The sequence below is a fragment of the Thamnophis elegans genome, chromosome 2, assembly GCF_009769535.1.
Source record: "Thamnophis elegans isolate rThaEle1 chromosome 2, rThaEle1.pri, whole genome shotgun sequence".
Taxonomy (NCBI): domain Eukaryota; kingdom Metazoa; phylum Chordata; class Lepidosauria; order Squamata; family Colubridae; genus Thamnophis; species Thamnophis elegans.
Window position 1 is genome coordinate 79,991,864 of NC_045542.1, and position 22,852 is coordinate 80,014,715.

The 22,852-nt window shown below is 39.2% G+C and overlaps 1 protein-coding gene across 3 annotated transcripts in view; it reads left to right on the plus strand.

Moving 5' to 3' along the window:
- PPP2R2B (protein phosphatase 2 regulatory subunit Bbeta) overlaps positions 1-22,852 on the plus strand; it is a 264,160-nt gene that overhangs the window by 211,167 nt on the left and 30,141 nt on the right. For all 3 annotated transcript variants that reach the window (XM_032210843.1, XM_032210841.1, XM_032210842.1), the window contains exon 5: positions 12,776-12,953. In XM_032210843.1, coding sequence (XP_032066734.1) covers positions 12,776-12,953 — 178 coding nt within the window. The remainder of the gene's footprint in view (positions 1-12,775; positions 12,954-22,852) is intronic.

Here is a 22,852-nt window from a genome sequence, read left to right on the forward strand (position 1 = left end):
CACCAAATATGTTCTTCAAAGGAGGAATTGCATATAGATATCTTCCTGCAAATAGAAAAAGCAGTTCAAGAATCTTGTATCCAGCTGCAAGTTCCAGGGGATTTTAGTAGCAGTCCCTCCTAAAAGTTATTTTTTCTTATCTGGCTTTGCCATATTTGATAACAAATGGCATGAGCCTTGCAGGAAACTGGGGGTAGTTTGCATGTATTATATCAGGACTATTTTGTTAAATTAATACAACAAGCAGCAATTGTATGGGAAATCTTCAAAACTATAGCAAGCTAACATTTAGCTCTTTGGGTTTCAAATAATTTCAAGTAAGACTGAACACAAAACATGAATTCCCAAACAACCCAAATAGGGGTTGTTTCATTTGTGCATTTGTTTCATGGGGATATTTCAGAGGCTTGAATTTCCTCCCCATGTTACCATTTATTTTTGATAGTTTTAGAAAAGTAGCATCAAGTCATATATCATATGTTGATTGTGCTCTTAATCACTAGGGAAAAAAACATAAAACATTCTTTCTTATCTTTCTTTGTATAAGAAAAAAAAGCTTTAAAAGGCAGTACATTTCTTTCATGTTTTTTTTTTTTATGCTGGCAGGAAATTTCAGGAAACTTTTAACAGTTCCAGCTTTCATTGTAGCTGTAACAAGGAGGAGGAGGGTTTCATATTCCCTCCCTTCCTTTGTAAGGCGTGTCAAATTTTTAATTTCCAAACATTAGGGGTGCTCAAAGCTTGTGACATGCATCGTGGATTGTAAATTTTTTTTTGATTACTTTGATATCATTTAGAGGTGCTTGGTAAGTAAATACATAAACATCGTAACTTTTTAACATATTGTTTGTTTCATTTGTGCATTTTTGTGCCAAGTTTCAGTTATCTAAAAAAAATAGCTACACTACTGATGCTGTACAAAGAAACCAAAAGCAGACATGTCCTTATTTTTTCCACTGTCATTACTTTTTCTCTCATTGGCTTTACAAATCTGCCAGAAGAACAATCCTATGGGACACACGTAAGAAATGGAAAGTAGGCCACAGTAATACTGTGGAAATGCAACACCAAATAATCCAGATATCACTGGCATCCTTCAGTCTCAAAAGACGATGGTATCAGGCTCTGGAAGGAGGTCCTAATGCAGCATCTGGTGTGACTAAAAAATCCAATTTGGGAGTGGCAATCCCTTCCACACTGAGGGCAGATACATTCTGTCCCCTGCCCAGCTCCCTGATTTCGCTGGTTCTGGGACTGCCTCTTTGTCTCAGCCTGCCAAACAAGTTATCTTCAAATTGGAGAAGGCCATGCTGTGTCTTTAGCCTCCAAGCTGAATGATCAGAGGTCAAGGTATCCCAGCTGTTAATGTCCATTCCCATGGAGCTATTTAAAGTTCTTGCAGATATCCTTATATTGCAGCTGTGGTCTCCCTCTGGGGCGCTTTCCCTTCACTAATTCTCCATTTCTTTGAAGACGTTTTGCTTCTCAGCCAAGAAGATTATTCAGAGAGAGAGAGAGAGCTGAAGAAGCTTCTTGGATGAGAAGCGAAACATCTTCAAAGAAAAACCAGAAAGTCCAGTTGCCTCTTGAAAAAGCACCTTTGGGGCTTCCTGGACAATGGGAGGAATGGCTTGAAAAAATCCTTTCCTAGCCTTTGTCTTTAAGGAGAAAAACCTTCCTTTGTGGACTGCAGCTGTGCATGTGTAGACCCAGAAGTAAGTTACAATACATTCATGGCAGAGTTCTGTTTTCATTCATTTTGTCTGATCAATTGTTGCCTTGAACTGTTTAGGCTTGTCTTCCTGCTGAGGGCCAAGATAGGGAAGACTGGATTAGGCGCTGAAGGAGGTCTTCATTACTGACCACCAGCTGACTTTGCAGACCAGCCCAATTTATATAGTTTGCAATTCCAGAAGGACTCGGGGTCACCGAAACACAGATTTTTAGGATGTTGAACATGGAGTTGCAGAGCCGTTGTTATCAACATGCACCCTTTTTGAGGGGTGGAGGAGGAGGAAAATAATGGCTTTTAAACCACTTCAGATCACTTGTTCATTTAGCTATGGAGTCTGTGTGCAGACAGGTAGAGATTTCCAAGATGTCAGTTGACAGCATCCATTTCTAGACTCCTCCTCCTTTACACCAATGTTTGTGCGCCCACTAAAAGACCCACTAGGAATCCTAAGTAACATTGATTGTTTGCTTTTTCACTAGATTAGATTGATCTTGCCCACCTTGGCAGCCATTTTCCAAAGATGTTTGGTACCTATGCAAAATTGGAGGTATCCCAGCCCCATTCCAGATTGCCTAACCCTGAGGAAGCATTATTTGTAAATCAAGCTCGGTGAAGACCTTTCCTTTTCATAATACACAATATTTTAAAACTAGGCAGTGTCTTTTAATTCATTTCAAGTTTTATTGATGTATAGGTATTAGGTTTGTTTGATCATTTTAGCTGGATCATTAAGGAAAAGCTAGGTGAAATATTATTAAAAGCAACAATAGTGACAGCAGTAACAGCACCTGGTGAGAATTAGTTATTAGCAATGCAGTTTATTGCCAGGGAGATCTATGTGGCAGATACATGATGCAGTGAGATACTTTCCCCCATGGCCAGAAGAGAATGGGAGCCATTTATAAAGTTTTGTTTTGTTTTTCTTTTAGTGCAGAAGAAGAAAGATGAGTCCCATGATAGATTTGCTTATCTGCACATGGAGCTATTTAAAAAGAAATAAGGAAGAGGGGGCTCAAATACTGGGCTGAGCAATCTGTCATTTAAGAATGTGCTATTCCCCTCTAGCTTTGCAGAAGAAAACAGTGAAACCAAAAGCTGCTTATCATGTTTGGCTGATTCCTGGGTTGTGCTAAGCCATCATATGATCTGTTAGATCAAGAGTGTCAAACTCGATTTCTATGAGGGTCGCATCAGGGTTGTGTTTGACCTTGGGGGTTGGGGTGGGTGTGGCCAGGGTGGGCATGGCCAATTCAACATCACTCGTTTCAGGGGCACCTGTGGTGGCCTGAGTGCTCTGCCAGTGAAAATGGGCTCCCAGGCTCTGTTTCGGCTGTGACGGCCTCCTGCAACCGTCTGCCAGCGAAAAGGGAGCTCGAGAGGGTCACACTTGAATGTAGTAAACAAAATCAGCTTATTTGTATGAACTGAGGTGTGCAGAGTACTCTTAAAATGTGCCTTTATAGATGCAAACCCAGCATGTTCGATGATCTTAACTCTCAGATAAGAATACATGTTAAAGTTTTCCATGGCGCTCTGGTGATCAAGCAGCAATTTTTAATCTATGCCAGAGGTGAATAACCTACGACCCAGAACTGCATGCTACCCACAAATACTTCATTGCAGGGGTGTCCAATCTTGGCAACTTTAAGGCTTGTGGATTTCAACTCTCCAAAATTCCCATAGCCACCATGGAATTCCGGGAGTTGAAGTCCACAAGTCTTTAAGATCCCCGGGTTGGACAACCCTGCTTAATTTGATCCTTGCAGCTTCTTGACAAAGACTATAGAAAACTGACAGCTTAGTTTCCACCCCTTTGAGATAGGGATAGAATCAGTGGTGGGTTTCACATTTTGTTACCACCAATTCGCCGCACGCTGCCACTTCCATGCATGTGCCCGGCTTTTCGCGCATGCACTTTGCTCACACACAACACCTTCCGTGCATGCGCCCGGCCTCAAAAAGGTGCCTAATTAGGACGGCATAGAGAGGGGGGGTCAGGCCCCTGCAATTTCTGCTACCGGTTTTGGCGATCCGGTTGGAACCGACTGAATACCACCTCTGGATTGAATAGTGTATGATAGTGTAATAACCATATTGTGTATCCTAATGTAATATAGGCATAATATAATTATAACTATCCCTTTATAACTCTCATCCCAAACTCAGCCCTGCACACCAGTGTGATGATGTTATTCTTCCTTATGAATGTCAGCTCCTCCCCCACATGTTATATTTAGCCCTTAGCCCAAAAGGTTGCCCATTTTCTATCTATGCCATAGCTGTGTAAAAGACTGCAGGCTATAACAGTTAATTCAGATAAAATTTCTATGAGCTGAGTTTTAGATTAAATCTGGTTTTAGCTGATTTTTTTTCCAGGTTGTCCTAGAAACTGCCAGCATCTTTCAGATTATTCCAACATTTGCATTTATACACAGATATAAATGTATAAAAGATAAACTGCAAGCATGAAGAAAGCTATTTCTGATGCAGAGCATGTTAAAAATGTTATGCTGCAGGAATCACTGCTTTGACTTTTGTGTCAGATGTCGGTTTATTCTGCAGCATGAAAGTATATATATTCTTATTACTCCCAATGTTCTCAATAACATTACCATTTGTGATAGATAGGGCAATTTAACACATGGCTTTTATAAAAGGAATAAAATACTATAAAACTCATGCAGCAGAACAAATTAATTTTGAGTTATCAGATCTTCACCAAAGCATTGTAACAAAAGTAATTATTTTTTTAAAAAAAAGTTTTCTCCATTTGCAGGAAGCATTTAAAAGAGTTCCAAAAATGCTTAGTGGATAACCTTTGCATGCTGAACTGATCTCATCAAGAAATTTAGTGTATCCAAGGCAGGATCTTTTGACTTTTCTGGATCATGAATGACCAACTCTTGCTAATTTCTGATTGGAGATTTTTTATTATGTCAAAGCGCTCTGTTGTTACTAAACTGCTCTATTATGTTTAATGTAAAAGAAGATCATTATGTTCCTAATACTTCTAAACTTTTTTTAATGCAAAGATATCAGATTTTTTAATAGCAATAGCAATAGCAGTTAGACTTATATACCGCTTCATAGGGCTTTCAGCCCTCTCTAAGCGGTTTACAGAGTCAGCATATTGCCCCCAACAACAATCCGGGTCCTCATTTCACCCACCTCAGAAGGATGGAAGGCTGAGTCAACCTTGAGCCTGGTGAGATTTGAACCGCCGAACTGCAGATAACAGTCAGCGGAAGTAGCCTGCAGTACTGCACTCTACCCACTGCGCCACCTCGGCTCTCCTTAATTTTTTAAGGAATGCCCTTGGGAAAAAATGCTATTAAGAGTCATTAGCAAACATCAAATAACAACCTGGGGATATTTCAGAAAGTAGTCAGTTCAGAGGAAGGTTGCTAAATTTTTTACTACCTGTTTGGATGCGCTCCTGTGCGTGTGTGCGTGCGTGTTGGTGGGTGGGTGGAGAGTCCCGCCACTGCTACTACTGGCCCAGCCGATCCGGGTGGGTGGATGGGTGGAGCCTCCCGCCACTGCTACTACCGGTTCAGCCGATCCAGGCCGAACTGGCAGCACCCACCTCTGAGTTAGTCTCAAGTGTCCTTTCAAAGAAGAACTGGCTTGTAATTCCCAGGATTTACTAAAGAACCTTGAGTAAAAGAAAACAAAAATTAGGTTATTTAAGCACTGTGTTAATTTTGATTAATTTCAATAATTATGAATGATTACATTATTTAGCATTATCTCCATCTTTATAAACTAGACAGTAGAGAAACCTGTATAGAACTTATACTAATTTATAAGAACATAATAATTTAAGTTGTAAAACTTGATTAATTATTATTGCTGTAATTTTTTTTTCTGAGTCTGGAATTTGGAAAACAGAGTGAATCTAACATTAGATTCATTGTCGGAGTCCCTCTGAGCACTCTTACAACAATGACAATTGATAACACAGCATGTAAAGATATTCCTGGAGAATGAAACATTGAGAAGTGATAATTGCAAGGAGAAGTTGGCTGAATGGATAATTCAGCTATAAAGTGTTAACTCTGAGGCAGATGGCCCACCACAAGTAGAACAAGAATGATAGTCCAAAAACTCTTATCAGTGGTCTCTTTTTAAAGAAAAGAAATCTTTTAAAATTCTGAAGGAAAAGATAATTTAGGGAACTAATTAGAACTAAAAACTGAATGGGAACTTTTAACAGAGTATTGCCAGTGACTTACATTTAGACTTGGAAGAGTAGTAAGCCTGAAACTTCCTTCATTTTCTGCACTTCTAACAAATGATGTTTATAGGCTCCTGAAAGCATAGGAAGAAATAGCTATTTCATGGAGAATATGTTTGAGTGCACATCCATAACAGGGCCTGTTCTATTTTGCCTCACTGTGCTGGGTGAACCCAGATGCTGTGGTTCATAAATGATGGTTTGGGTTTAGCATTGCACATTAATCAAACCTATGGGTTACGCATCCAAGTTGCATTTATAAATCAATATTTATGTGATGTGTGAAACCAACCATTTTTTCATTGAGAAGTTTTAAAGGTATGGGAAGCTGACCTTTTGGGAACCACAGTAGCATCCCAATCTTTCATTTGCATGCAGGCTGATTTGTTTTGCCCTGTGATTTGTGTTCATTTTATATGTGCTGTGGCTCTGTTTTCATCAGTTATGCGGACTTGAGAAATACATTGACAAGCTGCTGAGGAGGAAAAAGGGAATATAGAATCAGTCTTTTCAGGTGTACATTTTTCACTGGTAGTCTTCCCTGTCAATTTTTCCTTTTACAAAATTAAGAACTAAGACTGTGAAATTCTTATTTCTGAAAAATAAGAAGGGTGAAAAAGAGGGTTTTTTTTAATGCCTCTGCGTTTTTATATTCTCTTGCCCTGGTCACAAATGGAATCTTTTCTCCTCATTATTCAACCATTTCATATTTGTAAAATCAGCATTGAGCCTTAAAAGCCAGATCTGGCCTCCTAGAATTTTTTTCCTATTCCTCTGATTTGCAACAGCAATTACCTTGTCAGTATCTGCGTCTAGGCATATTGTAAAAACAATATGCCCAACAGAGTTATCAAGAGGAATCTGATTGCTGTGACTTTGCATTTGATAGCACAATTTTGCTTTGCATAATTCTCCCTGATTAGTGATACAAGAGGAAACTATCAATCTGAGAGATGACTTTTTGTCCGCTAGCTCTTTTTAGAAGGGAGAAATATATCAGGGAGATCACTAGAAAAGATCACTGTATTTTGGTAGTGAATTGCTAAGAAGCCCATAAATCTACAGAAACTGTCGACACAGTGGAGGGAAAGCCTCTGGTAACTACATAATACTGTTGTTTGAAACAAAAGAAAAGATGCAGTAAAGAAATTAAATTCAGAGGAGCAATATTAGATATATCTCAGTGCAGCTTTTAGATCTTTCTACAAAAACTTTTTGTACTTCTTTCAATCTACATTTGACCCATCAGTCTTAGATTTGGTGGTCCGATCAATCATTCCAAAAATAAAAAGCTAGCAGATAAAAAGTCACCTCTCAGATTGATAGTTTCCTCTTGTGTCACTAAACAGGGAGAATTATGCAAAACAAAATTGTGTTGTCAAATGCAAAGTCAGATGTTTATGAAGTTCAACTGAGGGGACTCCATCTCATGCTGCACTCACAATGTTTTAAGGCATGGGGGGGGGGGCTTGAACCAATTGTGAATGATGGCCTAATTTCAGAAGCAAAAGCAGTCTGTCCCTTCAATCATGGTTTGTAAAAGCAGAGTGAGGCAGAAGAAATGCACTGTTTGGTACTGGTAAATACAAGAACTTAGTTATGCCTGACTCACTAGGCAGAGAAGAAGAAAAATAAGCAGGAGTGGCATCCTGATTCTGATGTCTCAATTCAGCATATCAGGCATCCCATCAAGTATCATACATGAACCATTGCATACATCTCTAGCCCACGTATATTTCATATGTATTTTTTCTTTGGTCTCTTTTCTTCTATAGCTTTCCAGTAAATAGATATAAACCCCTCCTAGAGCTAATGGAGGACACATATACACACATTCACACTGGTAGTAAATTGAAAATTGTTTATTAGAACCTATACCCATCTATAACCCTAAGTTACATTACCCCAAACTTCATACTGTCTGGCTTCATGTGAATGACACATTCTTTCGATTGCAGCCTAGGTGCATAGCAGGATCACTTGTACCTGTTTGGCAAATAATCATCATATTTGGTAAACCCCACTTATAAGAACTATTTGCTAAGACTGGTAGTCCCCTTTTGTTTTTCCTCTGAAAAAAGATACAGTTGATGCCCACGCATAGTCTAACCCAGGGGTGTCAAACTCACGGTATCATGTTGTCATTACGTGGTGTATCGCGACTCACCCCCTTTGCTAAAATGGGAGTGGCCAGCGTGTGATGCATCTGGCCTGCGGGGCACAAGTTTGACATTCCTGGTCTAACCTATTGGGAATGAAAGGGGAAATTTATGCAGGAGATGTATTAGGGATTCCAACTTCTTCTCTTTGGACCACATCTAAGCTTTCTCTGCTAGGCTGTATAGTGATGCCAGAGGACAGGGATATACAACAACACATGGGGTGATACAAGATAGCAATAGCAATAGCAATAGCAGTAGACTTATATACCGCTTCATAGGCCTTTCAGGCCTCTCTAAGCGGTTTACAGAGAGTCAGCATATTGCCCCCAACAATCTGGGTCCTCATTTTACCCACCTCGGAAGGATGGAAGGCTGAGTCAACCCTGAGCCGGTGAGATTTGAACCGCTGACCTGCTGATCTAGCAGTAGCCTGCAGTGCTGCATTTAACCACTGCGCCACCTTGGCTCATAATTGTTGTAAGGCAGGGGGCTATAATGTAGCAAATGTCATTTTCCTGTTTGCTACTTTATAGCTCCCTGCCCTACATCTTGCATCGCCCCATGTATTCTTGTGTAACTTATTCATTCATCCCATGAGTTGTTGTCATTGTTTATGGTTAAATGTCTTCCGTAGCTTCATATGCTTTGGAGATGCAGCATATCAGCATGCTAGGCACATGCTCTGTAGGGAAATGGTAATGGAAAAGCTCAACAGGGCTCCTGCTTCTGACTCTGTCAAGAAGCACTTAGGCACATTCATTAAAGCAAACAGCCCACTGCTTCTGCTCGCCTTCACACGCTCAACAACAACGGTGGCTGCAGTCTGAAAAAGACCTAAAGCAAGGTTTTGGTTTAATAGGCGAGCTCAGTAGTTGTTTCCACCTACACTTTACCTTTTGGCTTTCTCTGCTTGTTGTAGACTCCTACCCCATTCTGCTTTGAAGTTCACCTCTCCCGATTCTCCTCCGTAGTAGAAGGATCCATAAATGAATAAAAAGGACATATGCCGAAAGCAAATCTTTATTTATTTATAAAACCCAAAGATGCAATACGTTTGAATAAGCTTTTGTTCCAGCTGGAGAGATAAATAGATAGACCCACAGAGGGATAGAGTGAGTCCCCAGAAGCTGATAAAAAAGCAACAACTTGGAATAATTGTAAGAAAACAGCAGCGATCAAATTTATCTTCTTTCCTGGTTTAATTTGGGGTTGCCTGAAGGTAGAGGCCAAAAGGAAAGTTGTTCCCTTTGCTTTTAGAATTACATTAACTTCTGAATCATAACCAAAAATGAATGCTGCCACTCAGGGAGGATTAATACTTTATTAACTTTGGGAACTAGAAATCTCCAGTAAATTGCAAGGGGTTGCATGTATAGTGAAGGCCTGTGATAATCACATTTCCCATTTAGTTGTGGCTTGTTCTGTCGTATTAAAAACATTGGTACGCTTACATCAGTTCATTTAGTGAACATTCAAAGTTACAATGGCACTGAAAAAGTGACTCATGATCGTTTTCCAAATGACCGTTGCAGCATCCCTATGGTCACGTGATGAAAATTCGGATTCTTGGCAACTGGTTCATATTTATTGAGGGTTGCAGTGTCCTGGGGTCATGTGACCCCCCTTTTGCAACCTTCTGATAAGCCAAGTCAACAAGGAAGCCAGAGTCACTTAACAACCATGTTACTCACTTAACAACTGCAGTGATTCAATGAACAACTGTGGCATAAAAGGGGGGGAAGTCACTTACTTACCACCTGTTTGCTATACAGATAGTCCTTGACTTATGACCACAACTGATCCTAAAATTTCTGTTGCTAAGCGAGATAGATAGTTATGTATAGTAAACAGGTAGTAAGGTAAAATCAAAGCCATCAAGTGACTTTTGACTGAACACATAGGAAACAACAGTTCTGGGTTTGATTCCCTACAGCAGAAACAGGGAATGTTTGGCTCGCCAGAATCTGTGGAACAGAATCTGTCAGCCCAGCCACAACAATCCATACTGAAGAATATTGAATATTGCAGCTAGGCAACATCTGAAGCCTCCTCTGCAGGGATATATTATTAAATCCATCATTTCATTCATATTCATTTTCTGCCATAATGGGAGATATTAAGTGTGATGTTTCCACGGTCTGCCTGTTTACTTGGAAAGAAAATGTCCATGATTATAATTCATGGTTAGCAGGAAAAGTATTGAATAGATTTAGCTTGCGTATGTATGCCCCAAATACTCAAAATTGTTTAATACTTGATAGAGATAGCATGGGGAAACTTATTCTCTGTTGTACTTCAGTGTAACCTTGCCTCCTTCTATCACTTCACAGATTTAATTAGTCTTTGACCTTTGCGAATTCCAAGCTTTGTGGTGCATTTCAGTGAGAAATGCATACAAACAAGTACAGAATTGAGAGATGTCTCCAGCCATAGTTTTTGAATATCTGAAAAATGTTTCCATCATGATTAATCAGAAGATTTGTGCAGTTTGGATACGTGAATTAACTACCAATTCTCTTTTATTAATGGCATTCCTACAATTGGAATATTTCTAAAGAAAAGGAATGTATACTACATAGGCTCTGGGTATCTAGGGGAATGGAGGCTAAAAGATATAAAGAACGGTTGCTGGAATTGGGTATGTCTAGGTTAATGAAAAGAAGGACTAGGGGTGACATGATAGCAGTGTTCCAATATCTCAAGGGCTGCCACAAAGAAGAGTCAAGCTATTCTCCAAAGCACCTGAAGGCAGGACAAAAAGCAATGGGTGGAAACTAATCAAGGAGAGAAGCAACCTAGAACTAACCTGAAATTTCCTGACAGTTAGAACAATTAATCAGTGAAACAGCTTGCCTCCAGAAGTTGTGAATGCTCCAACACTGGAAGATTTTAAGAAGAGGTTGGATAACTATTTGTCTGAAATGGTATAGGGTTTCCTGTCTAAGCAGGGATTGGACTAGAAGACTTCCAAGATTCCTTCCAAGTCTGTTATTCTATTATCTATCTGAGCCTGTATATAGAGTATATGCATGAATATATACACAGTTAGTATCCATATAGGCTTCATAGAAATATGATTCTCTCACTTGTTCATTTGTTTCCCTTGCAACGTTTTAATAGGAGAATGGTCATCCACTTCCCTGTCCTGTGGTCCATTTGTTCAACAATACTAGAGTGGGGGGAAAACCCTCTGAAATTAGTTCAGCCATTCAGCACAGATGCGGACAATCTTCTCCAACATATTTGACTACCCTATCCATTGATGTTTTGATTTGCCCCAGCCTATTCTTACCTACCTTTAATTTTTTTTGTTTGTCATTTTCAGGGAATTCTAACAGTTGAACCTGGGAGCTTTTGAAAACCATCCTGTTTCTGACAGTCTGGATGACTGTTTGCTTCCAACAGGCAGAATACTAGCCTATGTCCCTAGATAGCTGCGGCAGGCCCTCCAAGAGCAAATGATGCATCATTGCATATGTCAGGCTGAATTAGAAAGCAGGCTCATCACATTACACTCAGAGTTGGAGCTGGCAGCTCTTGTGTCCTAGAGTCACTTGATCTGGGCTGTCATACTCCCATCTCCATCACTTCAGCCATGGGAAATCTCCCTAGACAACATACGGACAATAATGCTTAGTAATGAAGTTGCTGTGAGGAAATGGTTTCTTGGCACTGGCCGCCACTAGCTGTTCTATTAAGTTGTCTTATGGTGTTATGTAGTTGAAGGCATTATTTATGCCGCTATTTATTTCCGCTGGTGTTAACGTGGGTGCTCATTGATTGGGTACAGCAGCTTATTAGTATATATTGAATAAGCATAAAAAGGAATAAAATAAAGTTATATATCTGTCTCTGTTTGGGAGGAGTCCTGGGTGATCCCACTTCTTTTATTATCCTTGTTGGAAGGATGATATGAATATCATGTGATTTGAGGATGACAAAAAATGGAACCTTTTGTACCTTTCAGATAGATTCCTTAGAAATATTATCTAATGTTAAACTATGAAGGAATGTTTGATCCAAGGTAATTTGATTGGTTATATGATTGAACTGAAGCTTTCTTCTTTCATTCTTGGCAGTATTGGGCCAGATATGCTAGTTATATAATTCAGTTGGTTTGCTTGTCAAATTCATATCCCTCCTTTGGACTCCTTTATAAAAAATAAATAATATCTTCATTTTTCTATGCTGCAACTGAAAATATTACAGATGCTCCAAATGCTGCAACTGAAAATACTACAGAGCATTTCAATACAATAGAACAGCAATAAGATGTGACGTAGGGAAAAAAAACCCAAAGCCAAGTGAAATACACCAAATAAAGAAAAATATTCATTGATTAGTATACATAAATCTGTTGAACCGTAGAGTACGTATATTTTATCTAATGAAATTAAATTTTCTGGTGTTACATTTAAGAACCAGAGGAAGAAATTGTGAACATTGAATTGTTGTATGACAATGGTGATTATTCAACAAACATAGCAGCATAATGACAATTCGAGGAAGACTGTTGCATGGGAACAGTGGAAACAGTAACAAAATAGTGAAACGGACACACACAGTACATTGGGTGATAAATTTCTTTGATAAAAGTATTAATTATATTTGATTAACTCCTTTTGTTCTTGTCTTTGTTAGGTACCTGTGCTAAGGCCCATGGATTTAATGGTGGAGGCAACTCCCAGAAGAGTCTTTGCAAATGCACATACCTATCACATCAATTCCATTTCTGTAAACAGTGACTATGAAACCTACATGTCAGCAGATGATTTGAGGATAAACCTATGGAACTTTGAAATAACCAATCAAAGTTTTAGTATCCTTTGCTGCATGAGTCTGCCTGGAAAGATCATCCAATCAGAAGAGTCCTGTTTTAAAAAGAAGCACACTGCTCAATATACAAGTTTACATCTCTTCAGTGGTTGGTTCTAATGTGCAGTTTACATTTGTTCATTTTCCTGGGCCCCATCTACCTTTATCCTATACACTAACTTTTATTTAAAATGGTCATATCTGAGGCCTGTTTAAATTGGAGATTTTGCCCCCTTTTTATGATTCTTTATCAGTATGGTAGTGGTGACGGTGGGAGGCACCACCCACCTGCCCGGGTGTCATCATGTTCCGTTTTTGATGCTCTGCGCTTGCGCGGAAGGTCATTTTCAAACCGGTAGCGAAGCTAAGTTGATTTCACCCCTGGTCTCAAGAGCTGAAATGCATTTCTGCTACTAAAAAAGTGAACCAAGAAATGTAGGAGAAACCCAAAAAGAGCAAATATTTCTTTTCAGAGATTCTCTCTATAATTGTGTTGTTGGAATCCCTTTTTATTTGAAATGTTTCAATAACATGCAATTTTGAAGTTTAATCAAATGCTTACTTGGGTGATGAGCAGATGTTCTCCATGAGATTTGTGTCATGAAGATAAGTTTACGTAAGAATCAACTATTTAAAGGGGGGTGCTTCTCAATATTGTTGTTGCCATGAGCTAAGCAGCCTTTGGTGTAGCATCGATGTGATCATATTCCTTGGAAGTGCCATCCTTTGTCAACAGTCAAGGATGTGTCTTCTCAGTATGCATGTGCATGCTCAGATGACCTTGGATGGGCACCAAAGCAGCTGCACAGGACTTTTGGAAGAAGACAGACAGACACTTTGAGAAATAGTGCTTTGCTTATGGCAATGCTGCAGGACAAGCACCTCTCAAAATGGTCGGCCCATTTTAAAATTGTCTTTCTTTTAGTTAGGCACAGAAGTAGACATTTCAGGAGTGAATTTTTTGTTGTTGTTTGTTTATTAAACTTGTATGCCGCCCACTCCCGGAGGACTCCGGGCAGCTTACAATAAAAAGGGGAAGGGAATAAATAAGACAAACAAAATTTAAAATATAACAACATTCATAGTTACCGTGGGGCTGGAAACTTCAACAGCCCCCGGCCTGCCGGAGCAGCCAGGACTTAGTGGCTTTACGGAAGGCCTGGAGGGTCGTAAGGGTCCGGATCTCCACGGGGAGCTCGTTCCAGAGCTCGTTCCAGAATTGTGTTGCATAAAAGCCTTTATTTTAAAATCTATAGCCTTTCAAAATTTGGGTTTGCAAATATGTAGAATAAATTCTTTCATGTACTGGTATAAATCAGTGTATTGCAGACAGGAAATATGTCCCATTGGACATTTTGGGAGCTGCTTCCCCATAATGCAGCTCAGATGGATTTTCATGATCTATTTCCATATTTCTCTTATACATATTTTATTCTGTGTCCACATAGACAGTAGTTTTGTCTTGAAATAGAGACAATAATGGTAGGAAATATGCTGCACAAATGTCCCTACCCATCTGTCTTCTGCGTTGTAACTTGGCTACAGTGTAGAATTGGGGCGGGAGTCCTCAACGAGGCAAAAATCCAAGCTTGCTCTAGGGAATCCTTAATAGTATGGTTGGATTTGGAAAGGTGACATTGTAGGCCTTCCTAGCATGCCCTGCATCAACTGTAGCCATTTTAAGTGGGTACAAATAAAGCTTTGTATTTAACAAAGGTTTATTGATCTCTCACTTGCCTTATTAGCTACCACACTTTGTGGAGAACAGAACTTCCTTCTCAGTACAGATTAATCTGGCATTTGTATTTGAAGACATGTGGCTAATAGGTTGGTAGGTTTTTGCAAGAAGGAGAGGGTAGAGAATTCTGTAATTCTTAAACTCAGGTAATAGGAAAACACGGTTAAAAAAACAATCTGGAGGAGTGTGGTAACTCCTTCTCCAAGGCAACACAATTCAACTGCTAGAGCAAAAATGAAAGGTGACTTGGAGAGGCTGTTTCTATGCTGTTAGGTGTAGAGAACAGGAACTTTAGATTTCTTTCACTATGGAGGAAGAAACTGTGAGCCTTATGTAGAATAGCTAGAAGGGCTCAAGGAAGTGGCAGAGAGTATTCTAATAGTGTTCTTCTTAGTATATTCTAACTTGTACCTGCCATGTGATACTCCTGCTCTAAATCAAGGTCATCCTGTTCTAAATCAAGATGATCATCCTGTGTATGTTTATTTGAATGATATTCTGCTCAAATAGCAATAGCACATATACACTGCTTCATAGTGCTTTAAAGCCCTCTCTAAGTTGTCAGCATGTTGCCTGCAACAATCTGGGTCTTCATTTTACCAATCTCAGAAGGATGGAAGTCTGAATCAAACATGAGCCAGTCAGGATCAAACGCCTGGCAGTCGGCAGATTTAGCCTGCAATGCTGCATTCTAACCACCATGGCTCAAATAAAGAGCATAAAAGGGAGAGAAGAAAGACAGCAACAGAGGATAAAGAGGAATAGCAAAAGTGACAGGTGACTGTTAAAATTTGGGGGAAGGAAATCAGGGAAGAAGCGGGTGGCATTAAGGAAGAGCAAAAGAGGAGAAAAAAGATGTAAAGGGGAGCATTGCAGGACGTGGGATAGGTGAATCTCATCGATAGTTTATTTCTGCAAGAGAAAGATATGTCTAGATATGTTTTCCCCCTTTCATTTATATGTAAGTGGCCTTGCCTTTTGAATGTTGCCTTAACAATTAATTCCTTGAGCCTTTTGCACAGCTTTGTTACCAACAACAGAAAACATTCTGGTTTAGGTACCCAAGAATGCACATGTAGCTCAGATGAGTTGCTGGTGCTATTTTCCAGCTTGGCTGACAACTGTTTAGATTTTGCTTATGGATTAGCATGGGAGATAAGAGGAGCCATTGTAGGGTATAATTTAGAAGACAGGTGTCTTTGGAGAGGATGTGGGAAAGAAATATTAATAGGTAGCTTTCACTATGCTCGAAATGTATGACAGGCTGCCAGAAGCCGGCATTCAAATGAGATTCTGCCAGTCAAGTTTATAAAGCCATAATAGGAATTATAATAGGACAAAGAACAATAATTCATTTCTATAAAGCATGTCGAAAACATCACATAATCTTTTAAGTAACACTGCTGTGCAGTAAATGGAAACCAGTTACTGAAAGTGGTTGAAAAAAAAGAAAGAAAAACCTTCAGAGCCAGGTGTATGCATAAATATTTGTGCACTTGTAAGTATTTTTTTCTTTTTATCAGCAATAAGATAGAGACTAGCTGAATATTTGTCATAGACTTTTCCTCAAAAGACAGAGGTGCTGGAGAGGCCATAGGATAATAGTAGCAGTGAAGGGAAGCAGAATGAATCATCATGCATTTTCCCATAAGGGTCTGTTTACAGATATGATATGCTAGCTTAATCCAGATGTTGGATGCTGCACTTCATATTTCTCAGCAAGCTGTAGAACCAATATCATAGCCAGAAGCGCTAGAAGAGGTATACAATATTTTAATAACAGAGGGCTATCCTTTCTAAAAGGGACACAGTGACTCACTGGCTAAGATGTTGAGCTTGTTGATCAGAAAGGTTGGCAGTTCGACAGTTTGAATCCCTAACGCCGCATAACAGAGTGAGCTCCCGTTACTTTCCCAGCTTCTACCAACCTAGCTGTTCGAAAGCATGTAAAAATGCAAATAGAAAAATAGGGACCACCTTTGGTGGGAAGATAGCAGTGTTCCCTGCGCCTTCGGCATTTAGTCATGCAAGCCACATGACCACGGAGACATCTTCGGACAGCGCTGGCTTTGAACAGAGATGAGCATCGCCCTCTAGAGTCGGGAACGACTAGCACATATGTGTGAGGGGAAACCTTTACCTTTATCCTTTCTAAAGAAAGCCAGCATTGTGTGGCAGTTAAAGTTCTGAATGCTGAATTCGGACACCTGAGTTCCAGTTCATTTTCAGCCTTGGAAGCTCCCTGGCTAACGTTCACTGTTTCTTAGAAAGATTGTACGAAAACTTAAGAGGAGGGAATGCTCTGGATACTGCCTTCATCTTCTGAGGGAAAGACAAGATACAAATCTATTCATCATTTTGACTGCCAAAGGCTGCAGTGGGTTGCCTTGTTTGGCAGAAGAGAAATGATGGATCAGCATTGACTCATAGGGTTCAACCTGTATGTATTAATGTAATGCTACTTTTATAGCCTTAGTTTTTTGTTCATTGCATTACATCACTTCATCCTTGGCAGTTAATCTGCCTTTTTATCACAGGTTACCTTTTGCAAATTTAATTCCATAGGAAGCAGGAATCTGTAGAACTTGTTCTTCCAAAGAGTATAACAATGCCATCTTTATTAAACTGATCTGCCCTAAAAGAAAAAGGTTCTCTTCGTTTATCAATACATCATAGCTAGAACTTAACAGTTTGTAATGAAACCTGACTGATATCTGAAGTGGCTGCTTGATTTTTAGTAGTTTGTTTATAGGGTCCTGCTTGTTTAATATCCATTGCCAATCATTTCTTCTTGGAAGAATAAAAAAAAACATGTAAGGAGTATTGCATATGAACTTGCCAGAGTTAAGTGTTTTTAGCATTAGCAAAAATAACATTTCAAATACTTACCATGTACAGTATATAATACAAGCTGTAAAAGTCTAGATACTTTCAAGATCTAATTTTTAAAGAAGGATTATGCAGATACCTCATTGTTCTGTCGAGGTTGCTAAACCTGTGTTTGTTTGAACTGTGAAATATAAGCCCCATTAAATGGCTTGAGTGGGAAAACCGGTTTAGCCAATTATATTCAAGGTTTAAGGAGGCATGAAATGTAATTTAAGTTTAGCAATGGCTTGTATCAAAAGAGGCATAAATTCTCATTCCTGCCTCTCTTCTTCTTCCACCAAGAAAGATGCAATCAGTTGAGAACTACTTCACGCTGCAGATAGTAATTGTTTTGCAGGGAGTTTTTTGAGACTATTTGGAAAACACTGAAATGAAATGTTGGCATATTTTAAAGTTATTCTGTTCAATGCATAACATTCTTTTGTTCTAGACAGTTAGCTGCCTTTTAGTCACAGGTTACCTTCTGCAAATTTAATTCCATAGAGAGCAGTGGTGGAATTCATTTTTTTTTTACTACCGGTTCTGTGGGCGTGGCTTGGTGTGCATGGCATGGCTTGGTGGGCGTCGCTTGGTGGGCATGGCAAAGGAAGGATACTGCAAAATCCTCATTCCATCCCGATCAACTGGGACTTGGGAGGCAGAGAATAGACGGAGCGGGACCGGTCAGAGGTGGTATTTACCAGTTCTCCAAACTACTCAAAATTTCCGGTTCTCCAGAACTGGTCAGAACCTACTGAATACCACCTCTGATACAGAGTTTATAGAACTTGTTCTTCCGAAGATTGTAACAAGCCCATCTTTATCTGACTGATATGTCCTGCAATCCCAAATCATTATCCATCCTCCCACAATGACTTTTATGAAGTTTCTAAAAACTTCTCCAAAAATTCTGGCAAAATTTTCATTTTTAATCCAGTCACAAAGAAAAAGTCTGGAAGCACCGAATGTACCTGAAACCAAATTTAGATTTTGTCCTACACCTACCACATTTCTGAGGCAATACTCAAAATCAAACAGGCCTCAAACTAAAAAGCCTGGACGTTCCTGCTAGAACAGACAATTCAGCAAAGCCAGTTGTACTTTTGGGGTATAATTAATTTCTAATAAATGCTTAAATATCTAATGGAGGCACAAAACCTAGAGATTAATCAGATCTCAATAAAGCTGGAGACATCATAAACTGTGCAAGCCTTCCCTGCGTATATACTTTTGCATACCTTTTACAAGCATTCTTTCAAACTGCTTTATAACCTTGTGGGTCTTTTTATAATCATTATTGCTTTGTCTCAGAGGTGTGGATGTACTGTAATTTCTAATGATCCACCAACTTGTATTTGAAACTGCAGTGTTACATCATACATTTCTGAACTGGAAATGAAGCACTTATAATTGGATTCTCACTACATATTCTTGGAACCTGTCAGACTCTCTAAACTAAATATAAGTATTAAATGTTAATATTTATTTTAAATTAAAATAATTGTACAGGTAGTACCTAGTTAACAATCATAATTGGGACTGGAAACTCCATCGCTAAGCAATGCGGTTGTAAAATGAAAAATCACATGACCACAATAACTTATGATGGCAGTTCCAGTCATTAAGGGAATTATGCATGGTCATTAAATGTGATGTCACATGATTGCGACTTCCTGTGGTTTCCAACAAGCAAAGTCAATGGAGAAGCCAGCAAGAAGTTGAAAATTATGGTCACAATAAGCCTTTTCTTCATGGACAGTTGACTCTGTTCAAATTTCTTTCTTGTATCGAAATGAAACTCAATGGAGTCTGATTGGATGAGGGGACAAGTGTATTCCCTAAGCACTGTTTATCATTGGAGAGGCCCCTCTGCCAGAAGACTCATTCTGCAAAGAAAGAAGAGTTGATGAATTGAAAAAGAGATGAGATGGGAAGCAGAAACAGATAAAGAAAGCCTTCTGAGTCTTGAATTGCCATCATTGTCATCATAATATATGCTCAATGTCAGAGTAGTGTGCCATATGACTCCACTCTACTGCATTAAAGGAATTTAAAGCCTTTTAATATTCTTTGGAAGCATTACCAAAAACACTCACACAGAAAGGAAGGCAATTAAAATACCTCCAAACAGAGTGGCCTAGAACACTTGGAAACCTTCTGGCACTCAGAAGAAAAAGGAAGAAGAGGACAACCTGAGTGAGCTCAGTCACTGCCCCTTTTACAGATGCTCATGCACCAGTGTGCCCACAAGGCGGGCTTGTCTCTTGGGAACAGGTGGAAATGCAGAAAATCTTATTTCTGCTGCTGAAACCATGACCCTGGCAAGCAAATTGGCTGGCAAGAGATTCTGGCTGCCATGGTTGATATGAGCAGCGACCTCTCACTTCCTGGCCTGCATACCTTGTGGGTTTGAAACTACCACTGTTTTTCCTGATGGGGGCCCCACAGATATCATGGTCACTGTTGATGTTCCTTTAGGCAGCTATTTTGTATGTAAGTGAGCACATCAACTCACAGCATCAGCTCTGCAAGAGTGCATACAATGTGCTATCAAATTTCCAATATGTCCATAGTTCATAAATATTGAAGAACCCTGAATTTGATGTTCTGCAAAAAAGCTAAAGGTGCTTGCAAAAATTGTTTGAGGAAACTTCTCTGAATTATACAACTGCACTCTAGATTTGATTTTGTGCTCACCTTTTATTGGCTTCAAATAGTATTAAAAATGTCACACAGACTCTTTTGTGTTTGAAGCATCCTGAGCATGAAGTGATTGTTTTGAGTGAGGATTGTGCCGTTTCAAACAACCTAGAAATGTTTCAAATGTTGAACTTTTTTTTTGAAACCTCTGTTTTAAACATACAATTGTCTGCCAAAGTGCTCAAGGTAATCTCAAGCTTGAAGTGGGCCATTTTCAAATCAAAATGAAGTGTTTTGGATTCAAGTCTGTTGACTCACAATACTATTAGTCCTTAATAATTCACTGCTAATTTCCAGTTCAAAACCTAGTAACATTTTTAAAGGATAAAAATCTGCAAAATTTGATAGGCTACCAATGAAAAAGACTAAGGCTGAAAATCATTTTTTTGCTTTTGTCTTGTATTATGATTGTCTCAGATATTCATCAATATAGGAAGAAATATGCCACTATCTCCCCAACGCAAAACTGATCATTAGCGTTTTTGGAATTAGGAGAAAATAATTGTGGTCATGGAGATATGTAATAGCAAGTTCCTATGGAGAGAGGTGGTGATGTTCCTCATTTATCTAAAAGTTAACATGATATTGGCTGTTTTGCTTGAATTTTTGCTGTCTTCTTCATATAGCAAATAGGAAGGAAATTTTAAAGAACAAAACTTTGTACTCAGAAGCAAGAAAGTGAATCCTCTCTCCTCCAAAACTGAGAGTTGTTTTCCCAGCAGGTACTTCCAGTGATGCAGTGTTTCTCAAACTTGGCAACTTCAAGATGTGTGGACTTCAAGCCCCGGAATTCCTCAGCCAGCATGCTAGAAGTTGTAGAATTCTTGGAATTGAAGTCTAAACATCTTAAAGTTGCTAATTTTGAAAAGCCCTGCGATGATGGAATCCTGCAGTGGAAAGTTTAGGAGATAGATATTTTAGCAAATCATTTGACTACCCCATGTGCCATTTTGGTTCTCACAATTGGATCCCTTGTTTTAAACCAGAGGTGTATTTTAAAGGTACAGCAGTGCCACTGCAATTTGAGTTTTGATACCATACAACACACACTCTATTTCCTAATCACTGTAGCACTATTTTGAAGTTAATTGTGTGAACGCCTTCATTCCAGTCAGCCTCAAAATGAAGGAAAGATAATGTTAGATTAACATTAGTCATCTACTTGACCAGCAAAAGAGTAATAATGGAGTCACTTGGTGATGAAAACAAAGCTAGGAGGGTTTCAGCCCAGCCAGAGCTGCAGATAACCATAGTTGCCAAGCTTTCATAAAAGCCAAGTTCCAGACAGATAAATAAGAGGAACATGGAAGAAATGCTGGCTAGTTTGAAGGAAAAGATAGGGACAAGAAAAGACTGCTAGTTGTCCCAGTCTTTCTTCTTTCAATCAGCATTTATTTTCTTCCACCGTTCATTCACTCCTTTGCGCCTACTGATTTTCCCTTCCTTTCAGTTACATTGCAGTTGGCACTAAGCAAAGCCTCACTCATACCCGGGAACGACTAGCTATGGTAAGGCATCATTTATGACAATAGAAAATAGATGTGCTTTAGTTGATCCCAATTTCAGATAAACTGCTGCAGAGGGAGAACAGCTAATTCAGCTCTTCAGCTATACGAACGTAATGTGAAAGTATAAAGTGAAGTACCGGTTTCTGGTGCAAAGTTATAGGTGGAGAGGCCATAATACTTCTTTCAGTGGCCTATTCCTCTGGTTGCGCCTTAAATATTTACATCCCCAGGGCTAGGAAAAAATATATTGAAATTTGCACTGTACCAATGCAAGACAGTTGGGCTACTTATTCTGACTGACAGCAGCTCTCCAGAGTTTCAGACAAAGAGTTTTTCCTACTTCTCTTCAGATGTACCTGAGTTTAGCATTGGACTCTTGTGTATGCTCTGAAACTGAGTTATACTTCTTCCTTCTGGTCGTGTCAGTGCTGTATCTATGCATATGTATGCTCACTGGTGATAGTAATATATTTTGGTTGCCAAACACTAATCCAGTTAGTTCACTGACATCAGTCAATTTTAACATTTTCAGTCTCAGGACATCTTGTATCTAGACAACTTTTTATTCCATTTTGTTTAGGGAAATCTAAATGCCCCCAAGTTACAGAAGCAATAGAGTGAATTAATGAAGCCATTTACTATCGCTTAGAAACCCCAGCTCAAATTCTACTTAATTCGTAAATTAAATATATGTCAGAAAAATGTACATCTTAATTCAGATTTAATGCATATCACACCATCTCTGTGTTCTTGGGTACAATTTATTGCAGACATTCTGACTATATCATCTTTATAGTGATTCATAATAATAATGCTTTCTGTCATTTTGAATTGACAGGCAGCATTATCCTTTGATTTACATTCTCTAATAAACCAAGTCTCGTACTCCTGTGCATGTCAGAAGTAAACCCCATTGTGGGCAGTAGAAATTATTCCCAAATAAAAAGAGAGCAACCTTAAAATATAGGTATTTCTCCCAACAATCTGGGTCCTCATTTTACTGACCTTGGAAGGAAGGAAGGCTGAGTCAACATTGAACCTGGTGAGATTCAAACTGCAGTCAGCAGAAGTAGCCTGCAGTACTGCATC